Source organism: Serinus canaria, chromosome 22 (genome assembly GCF_022539315.1).
Source record: "Serinus canaria isolate serCan28SL12 chromosome 22, serCan2020, whole genome shotgun sequence".
Classification (NCBI taxonomy): domain Eukaryota; kingdom Metazoa; phylum Chordata; class Aves; order Passeriformes; family Fringillidae; genus Serinus; species Serinus canaria.
This window is the reverse complement of record NC_066335.1, coordinates 1,674,036-1,683,126: the sequence shown is the minus strand read 5'-3', so window position 1 is coordinate 1,683,126 and position 9,091 is coordinate 1,674,036. Positions and strand designations below refer to the sequence as shown.

Here is a 9,091-nt window from a genome sequence, read left to right as displayed (position 1 = left end):
CCCCAACAAGTTCTTCTTTGACTAATCATCAGCAGTGATTCTCCCCTTAGGCTAACTTCCTGTCCTGAGCTGTTTGTAAATCTGCCCTTTGTCACTGGGGTGAGACGTACAAGAGCAGAGGAAGTGATGCCTACCCAGGAATCTGGGTACCTGGCTTCCTCAGTTCTCTCGGATGCCTCATGAGAGACATGATAAGGTCTTTGTCATGAGGAAGGGTTTTCTGTCACTCCTTTCCTGTACTTGAGACCTGACTGCAGCATCCTGTGCCATAGGCATGATTCTGGATGAGTGTGCTCCATCTGAGGTGTGCATGGTATGAAAATACAGGATGAATGGCAGCAGGAGGTGATTCCCAAGGCTGTGACAGTGACAGGCAGTAGCTAGAATATCAGAGTTGCTGATTTAGAGTCTCAGTCTTGCTGTCTCGGGAGCTGCTGTGAATGCTGTGACCTCAGCCCAAGTACTGCCTTCCAGGTTTCAGAGTCCACTGTCTCTGGCCTCTGCCACGCTCTCTGCGTTGACATCTCTCCGATCTGCTGACTCCAGTTGCTGTCCTCCTCTGCTGCTGTGGACATGTGAGTGCCACATCTGCCAAGAAGCCATCTTGCTGTTTGAAAGCTTTCCAGGAGCACAAGCTTTCATTGGTGTCTGTAATGACCCTTCAGCGTGAGTGGATGCCAGGGGCCTCCAGAACTGAACTTGTTCCAGGCGTCATGCGAGGACCCGTGCTGGTGCGCATGCCCTCGTGGCCAGAACAATAATAGCTCCACATACGGTAGGCTCCTGTGAGTGCCAACTCCCTCGATCTCCTCCAATGCAGGCTCAGGGATGGACTCCACCTTGTCCCTCTGAAGAGACACTGCATGCTCTCAGCAGCCAGGAGGGGATTTTGCTGCCAGGTTCTCCACAAGCTGCCCCGCAGCAGGACTTGCTCAGTGGCAGCCTGGGAGAGGATCTGTTCCTGCACTTGTGTTGCTGCCCTGCCTGTGGACAAAGCCGTGTGTGTGCACCGTCTGCTCTGAGCTCTTTGGCCTGCATCGTCTGAACTCACCTGAGCTCCTGGCAGACTCTTGGCTTGTTTTCCCAAGTGCTCTCTCTGATCCTGTTGCATTCCCTCTCTCAGAGCCCCGAAAGGATGTGAACTTTGGAATGGGGTCTCTGAGCACGCTGCAGACTCGGTGCATGTGTGAGACTGCTGCTGAGTAACAGGAGGACTGGTTCATTGCTGCGAGCAGCCCTTCTGTCTGGCTGCAGGGCACCAGCCTTGCCTGGGCCCTTCACCATGTTCCTCCTGCTCCCCTTTGACAGCCTAGTGGTTAATCTCTTGGGGATTTCCATAACTGTCCTCTTCACTCTGCTTCTGGTTTTCATCATCGTGCCAGCAATTTTTGGAGTCTCCTTTGGCATCCGCAAGGTTTACATGAAAACTTTATTAAAGATTTTTCAGGTAAGTCATGTTTTCAGAGTGCTCTCTGTGTTTGCAGAGGTTTGTCCAAGCATGGAAGAGAGACTTTTGCCTCAGGAGGGGATTTTGGGTGACTAGAATGGAAGATAGGGCTGTGGATTTCGTGCTGCTGCCAATTTACCTCTTTGGCTCATTTCAGCCAAATGCTGTTTATGAGACCTCTGTTTGTGGGCTGTTTTTTCCCTGTAATTACTCTAGTAAGTCTTCAAGTAAAGCAATAGTCTGACAAGGCTTTACAGTCAGCAGGAGTGCAGCAGGATCTGAGGGGGAGCTTGGAGGGGTTGGTGTCCCAGGCAGGGCAGGGTGCTGCTGCAGTGATGTCAGGTGTGATGGGGAGGGACCAGGCTGCAGCCAGCGGGTTGTTCCTCTCCAGGACACATTTGGACAAAGCAGGAGCAGAGGAGGTAAGGCAGGACATTTGTGCTGCAAGCCCTGAGTGGTCTGTGGCCAGAACCCAGAGCTCTCAATGTGCTTCTGTCCTGGAGTGTCACCTACTGAGCTGTGTCTGGACCTACTGCCTTGGAGGACAACCAGCAGCCCTTGCCCACCCTCTTGGCACAGAGAGGCCAAGTGGAATTTTCCAGCTTGTTGTCATGCTGTTCCCTTGCCTGCCTTTGGTGGACTAATTTTATGGGCTGTCTCTGAGCCAACACCTCTTGAAGCAAGTTCCTGACCAGACCAGAATTTTTTATCTACTAGGAGTAGTAGGTAAAGCCTATACCGCCCTACCTTGGCAGCCCAGGTGAAAGGCAAAGTGTTTGCTAGGGAGGTTTTAGGCTCTTAAATGTGGAGTTCATGCTGCTAAAGGATGTGTGGTACTGCTGTTGGAACAGGGCTGATTGTCCCCAGAGTATCCCTGTACTGGCTGGCTTGGGAAGACAGCCCTGGAGCTCACAGTGTTCAGCTCTTTAAACTCTTGAGTCCTCCCAAAAGCCTGAGGTGTAAATGGGAAGACCGTGGGCTTTGTGAGGGGCTTAATTAACACAGATATTGAAAGACCTGACTACAAATTTACTGACTGAAGCGGGCAGAAAAAAAAGTTTTAAATGGAACTTTTCACAAAGTTTTCCTTTTTTTCCCCTCTTCCTTCAATTCAGGAACATTTACTCTCACCACCTATATTGATGTTTGAAAGTATTTTTCTGAAAAGACTGGGAAGTCTATTTCAGCTTTAATAGAAGGGTCTTAGTGGTAGGATAGAGGAGCACTCATGCACAACTGGTCACTGAGTTGGTGGAAAATTCACTCATTAAGTTTGGCCATTCAGAATTGTATTTTGGAGGGCTATTATTAACTCAAAATACTTTCCCAGCACTCAGAGCCAATGTTGGGAACCCAGAGGGGCAGCACATGGGAGTGTGGCAGAGTCTGGAAGCTTGTGGGACACATCCTGAGCTGTGAGGTTGGGTTTGCTGCTGCCACAGTCAGGATGGGGATGTGCTGGCCTTGCAAGCACTGCCTTCTCCATAGGCTGCTTAGCTCCTGTGAGGTCAGAGCTCCTCTCCTGACTTCTGGGATGGCAGCTTTTAGGCAATCTTGTGCATTGCTGGAGTTGTGGCTGCTGGCAGAGGCCGCTGCAAGGTGAGCAGGATGCTCTGTATGCAATTAGCATTCCCTCATTGCTGCCTCCTGATCTGCTGCTGGTATGGGCTGAGATTGGGATACCAGAGATCACAGCAACTTCCCCTCTTCACAGAGAAGCACGTTGTACACAAGTCCTTCTTCTTCAGAAGCTTGTCCTTCCAGACCTGTATGAATTACAGGCTGTGAAGGTTATTTGGAGGGCAGGCAGGAAAACTGCTCAGAAATACAGCCTGCAGTTTGTGTTGGTGCCCTTGAAAATTAGCTGATAGAACAAGTAGTCCTGGCACAGGATTTGGCAACCAGCTGTCTGAGGGTGCTTGCTGCTGCTGTTTTGGGCAGATTGCTGAGCTGAGAAGCAGCAGCAGCCATCAGCTGAATCAGAGGGGGAAGGATCCCATCCCATCATCAGCCTGATGTGTCAGCAGCAACCTGAAAACACAGTCTCTGCTTCCTTCCTCTGGGAGGAAACAAGGGTTGAAGAGTAGCACTGGTCCCCTGACCAGCTTCCTACACTGTGGTGCAGACACCCCAGCAGGTTGCACAGCTCAGCCAGAAGCTGTGCAGTGGCAGCCACATGCAAGGTGCAGCAAGAGCTGAGAGCTCACAGAAACTGCAGAAAACCTTGCTGTGCCATCTCACCACTGAGCACTCTTCTTCCCTCTGGCACTCCCTCTTTCTGTTCTGTATGCAAGCCTCTTTCAGCCCCATCTTCTCCCCTGCACTGTGGTCCTCCCTGAAAGTCAGCTCTAAAATGGGCAGTAGTGTGGAGTTAAAGCCTTGCCAATCTTGGTTGTCCTGTCTGTCTTGCAGTGGGCAACACTGAGAATAGAGCGTGGTGCCAAGGAGAAGAACCATCCCTTGTACAAGCCCTATGTCAATGGTGAGATCCTGCTCTGCATGGGTACATGGAGTTCAAAATTCTTGTGGGGAGGTGGGGTAAATGTGGTGTCTCTGAGCAGCTGAGGTCTGCTGGGAAGTCTTTTCCATGTGGGAGGGAGTTCTAGAGAGCTCTGTTGCATGAGGGAGGGCAGGGAAGCGCCCTGGGAGTGCTTCATTTCTAGATAGTGGGAAGGTTTATTCCTGTCTGGACTGGAGAAAGGAAGGGACCCTGAGGAGGGTGAGTGAGGAAGGGCCTTGGCTTTTGTCTCTGTGTGAGTGGGCAAGTCCCAGTTTGCTCAGAGCTGCCTGTGGTGTGCAGGTATCATTGCAAAGGAGCCAACATCACTGGAGGAGGAGATCAAGGAGATGCGCCGGAGTGGCAGCGGCAAAGCCCTGGACACCCCTGAGTTTGAGCTCTCAGATATCTTCTATTTCTGCCGCAAAGGCATCGAGACCATCATGGATGATGAAGTGACCAAGAGATTCTCAGCTGAAGAGCTGGAGTCCTGGAACCTGCTCAGCAGGACCAACTACAACTTCCAGTACATCAGCCTGCGCCTCACTGTGCTCTGGGGACTCGGTGTGCTCATCCGCTACTGCTTCCTTCTGCCCCTCAGGTGAGTCCTGCTCCTCACACCTGCCTGCCAAGAAGGTGCTGGTGGCCTGTTTTTTTTAGCATGTAGTTTCACTCTTTCTGCAGGATAGCCCTGGCGTTTACTGGCATCAGCTTGTTGGTGACTGGTACCACAGTGGTGGGATATTTGCCAAATGGAAGGTGAGTGCTTCTTTGAGGGAGAAGCAGATGGGGGAGCAGTTTGAGACCTTATAATAACCTTATATAACCTTATAAATTTCCCTACAAAGCTTTCTCTTCTACCACCTGCAGGCACAGCAGGTCGTTTTGGCAGCTGTGGTCTCTCAGGAATGGGCACCCTTTAATTTTCAACAAGGGGCTTAGATGTGAGCACTAAGCCTGGGCAGAGCGCTCAAACCTGGCCTCTAAAAGGAGTAATAACAGAAAAGAGCATAGGCCAAAATTTTATTCTCATGAGTTAAGAATCAGTGATCATAAGCTGACAGCAAAGCTCAGGACATGCTGTGTTCCTATAGGAGAGATGTAAAGGCTTGGCTGGATTTCACTGGGCTGAGTGGCACTGTTAGAGGGGGTACTGTAGGACTGGGGAGTGATGGTCTCTGTCCTGGCCTGCAGGTGTAAGGACTTCCTGAGCAAACACGTGCACCTGATGTGCTACCGGATCTGTGTGCGTGCCCTCACAGCCATCATCACCTACCACGACAGGTAAGGTCTGTCTGCTCCAGGCTGTCTCTGCCCAGGGGTGCTCCATGCTGGGCATTACATAGCTCTCATGCTTCCTTCCTCTTTCTTCACCTCTACCTTTGTTTTGCATCTAGAGAAAACAGACCCCGAAATGGAGGCATCTGTGTGGCCAATCACACCTCCCCCATTGATGTGATCATCCTGGCCAGTGATGGCTACTATGCCATGGTAAGGTACCAGGCCGCCTGCATGGAGGGAGCAGCAGAGCTTGTTGTGGGGCAGGAAGTGGGCAGCAAGAGTCCTTTGAGCATGTAGAACTACTGCCCCTGCATGACACGGTGGGGCACTGTCAGATTCTGTGTCTGGTGTGCAAGCTCAGCCAGGAACTCAGAGCATCAGGGGTCTGTGGGTGCAGCTTTGCAAGGAGAGTTCTAGGTTTTGCTGTTGCTGGAAGAACAAAGTGCTTCCCCAGCTGGACCTCCTGCCATGGGGAAAGCACTTGGGATTTGCTGTATCTGTCTTTGAAATCAAAGCCTGGGACTTTTCCTCTTAGCCTTTCCAGGGTAGGGGCAGGAAGATGAAGTTTGGCTGTGAAACTGAGTGCAGCCTTGACTTTCATGTGTGCCCAGGTCTTGTAATTTGTGTCTTCTTGCCCTGTTCAGGTGGGTCAGATCCATGGAGGGCTCATGGGTGTGATACAGAGAGCCATGGTGAAAGCTTGTCCCCATGTCTGGTTCGAACGCTCCGAGGTCAAAGATCGTCACCTCGTCGCCAGAAGGTGTGACAGTGTGTGACAGCTGGCTGCAGGGCTGGGTCTGAAGGCTGGGGAGGTAGAGGGCTGCCCACCTCCCTTGGATGAGGACACTGCATGGCCTCTTAAGTGCTGGGAGATTGTGCCCCTGTTGTTGGCACCCTGATAGTCCCTGGTGACTGCAGGGTACGGATTGTGTGCTGTGAGGATTGCTGCTGAGAGTGTCTGTCCCTTCTGCTAATTTTTGACTCTTCTGTTTAGGCTCACAGAACATGTCCAGGACAAAAGCAAGCTGCCCATTCTTATTTTTCCAGAAGGTGAGTGTAACAAGGCCAGAGAAGCACCAGGTGGAGAAGGCACCTTAAAATAGCACCACATCTCTGTCCCTTTCCTTCTTACATAGCCAAGGGCTTGAGACCCTCACTGAGACAAAAGGCACATTCTGTCTTTAGAGCTGAGTAAGCCCAGAATGCAGGAGCCACACACGATGTCCCAGTGACCCATTCTGTGCACACAGAGAGCAGGGCTTGGATGGAGAGTTGGGGAGAGTTGCTGGGTTCCTGTTGCTCTGCCCTTAAGCCTGTAGCTTAGACTTCTAAACTGACTTGCAGAGGAAAGTTAAGATTGTGCTTGTCTCCTACAGGAACATGCATCAACAACACATCTGTGATGATGTTCAAAAAGGGGAGCTTCGAAATTGGAGCTACAGTTTACCCTGTAGCCATCAAGGTATGACAAGGCAACAAGGCACAAGTCTGTCTCTCCCTCTATATCTCTGTCTTGGCAGCCCAGTCCTGCCTGGTCTGAGGGCACAGGAAAGCTGAGGTCACTCCATGTAGTGCTCTGGGAGAGCTGACCTTTAGCTCAGTTTGGGGTGGAAGTTGGAGCCTCAGAGAGGGTGCAGCCCCTGCCTGACCTCCCTGAACTCTTCTGCCTTTGTAGTATGACCCACAGTTTGGAGATGCCTTTTGGAACAGCAGCAAATACGGCATGGTGACCTACCTCCTCAGGATGATGACCAGCTGGGCCATTGTCTGCAGTGTCTGGTACTTGCCCCCAATGACCAGGCAGGTAAGGTGAACCAGCCTGTCTGATCACTTTCCTGTGTGGCCCTTTGCTCCTGCTGAGCAGTCTTGTTTTGCCACAGCCTGAAGAGGACGCAGTGCAGTTTGCCAATCGAGTGAAGTCAGCCATTGCCAGGCAGGGGGGCCTTGTGGATTTGCTCTGGTGAGTGCAAGCAGGCTTTTCTCTTCCTGGTGCCAGAGTTCCTTATCCTGGGGTGTGCTCATGAGCTGTAGAGCTCCATTTGTTTCTTGCTTAGGGCCTCTGGAGGAATGTCCTTCTGTAGTAGGGACCAAAGTCTTTGCTTCCTCTGTGTACTGGGCATCAGAGCTTCATTCTGTGATTGTACTTTGCACTGGGATGCCCTGGGTTTGACTTGTTTCTACTCAGCAAGGTGTGTTCAGCTTAGGAACTTGCTTTCCTAGGCACTGAGGTCTCAGAGCTCAGGAGGCAGGCAGGCAGTCTCCTGTAGCTGTACTGGAGTAGCTCATGTTTCTGGCAGAGTTGCTATTTTAAGCACAGTGCATGGCCATGGGGGCAGCTCCTGGCAGAACCAGGTAAGAAAGTGATGCCCTTTGGGGACAGGAGATCTTCAGTGTGCCCTGGCAGCATGTGGCACTGGGGCAGCTGTCAGCACTCACTGGAATTCTGACTTGCCCTGAGCTGTCCCAGACGAAGATGGTGCCTGCCTGCAGCCTCTCTGATATGACTCTCTCCCCAGGGATGGAGGACTGAAAAGGGAGAAGGTGAAAGATGCGTTCAAGGAGGAGCAACAGAAACTCTACAGCAAAATGATTGTAGGCAGCCACGAGGACCGGAGCCGCTCCTGAGTCTGCTGCCTCCAGCACTGCCACTGGGGCTGGCCAAAGCCCCTGCCTCCAGCACCAGCCAGGGCTTGTCTGGAGCAACTCTCAATCTTTGGACTTGGGCTACTCCAGAGCTGCTTGGACTCACTTTTTCATCCTCTGGCTGTGGTTTTGCAGAGGTACTATTGCTGCCTGGAGTCTTTAGGCCTTTGGCAGCTCACGGCAAAGATGCCTTCTTGTTACTGTTACAGTGAAGCCCCTTGCAGGGGCAGTATTAAATGAAACTCTTATGGTGTCATGTGCTTCCATCTGGTGTGTCCAGCCCCAGGGAAGGACTGGTGGGATGTGCATGTGTGTCAGTCACAAGTCTCTCACAACACAGCAGCTGGTGAGCTGTGCTGAAATTGGCTGCCTTGACAACCAAGGGAATCCTCAGGAGCCTGTCCCACTCATGTGTGAGGCATAAACCCCTTAGGAGCAGAATGTGTCTCTCAGGCCATTTTCGGATCCACTTCCAGGAGAAAACTTTTTCTTTTGCCTCCTTCCTGTCAGCTTGACCCAGACTGTTGCTTCTACAGTGTCTGAGCAACATCCTCTTCACTGCTCCTGATGCAGCAAGGATCATACTCCTTGGAAATCTCCCTCTGTCCCCTGGGGCTGCGGGGTGCCAGGTGCCACTGGAGTGGGAGGTGGGGCTCTTGAGGAATCTGTACGTGCTACAGTGGGAGCCTAGAGTGTGTAGGAGAGCCCAAGACTTCATGGCTAGGGCAACAAATCCCTTTTCAAATGTCTCCTGAGGGAAACAGTGGCATCTGACCTTGTCATGCACGCACAAGAACTGAAATCTTGTGAAAGGTGGTGCCCCTTTCTGCTCTGCAAGTAAATTATTTGGTAAAACAATTTGCATTTGAGCATTTCTCCCATGTACTTTCCCATTTTCCTTACATTCCTACCAACTTGAGCACATACACTGGGTTCTCTGCTCTTACAAGCAAGAGCTGTTTCTCTGCTACCTGCTGAAACCTGCTTGCATTTCCTAGTGCCCTGGAGAAGGCAGTTACCTAAGTGCCTCCTTTGTACCTTGAGTGTTGTTTGTTGGGAAGGGCATCTGCTATGCCAGGTGAGGACACTGCTCTGTGTCAGTGGCCTTAAATCTGAATTTTCCTGCACTTTTTTTATTTCTCTGGTGGAACTTTGTTGCTCTGGCTGCCAGCTCAGGGGCCATTTGGATGAAGAGCCCTGCACTGTGCTGTGGTCTGGGGAGC

General features: G+C 51.5%; 1 protein-coding gene across 2 annotated transcripts; it reads left to right on the top strand.

The window, feature by feature from the left end:
* The first annotated feature begins 246 nt into the window (after positions 1 to 246).
* On the top strand, positions 247 to 8,124 carry GPAT4 (glycerol-3-phosphate acyltransferase 4). Of its 2 annotated transcripts, XM_050982817.1 has the most exons (13): positions 247 to 731; positions 821 to 1,447; positions 3,860 to 3,929; positions 4,248 to 4,545; positions 4,629 to 4,703; positions 5,139 to 5,228; positions 5,342 to 5,435; positions 5,870 to 5,985; positions 6,220 to 6,275; positions 6,602 to 6,687; positions 6,901 to 7,029; positions 7,106 to 7,185; positions 7,742 to 8,124. In XM_050982817.1, exons 2-13 carry the CDS (start codon positions 1,283 to 1,285, stop codon positions 7,848 to 7,850), a joined length of 1,368 nt encoding a protein of 455 aa, XP_050838774.1. In that variant the 5' UTR covers positions 247 to 731; positions 821 to 1,282; the 3' UTR covers positions 7,851 to 8,124. The 2 variants fall into 2 exon arrangements, with proteins under 2 accessions (XP_050838774.1, XP_050838773.1); XM_050982816.1 differs by having other exon boundaries at positions 247 to 1,447.
* The last annotated feature ends 967 nt before the right edge of the window (positions 8,125 to 9,091 follow it).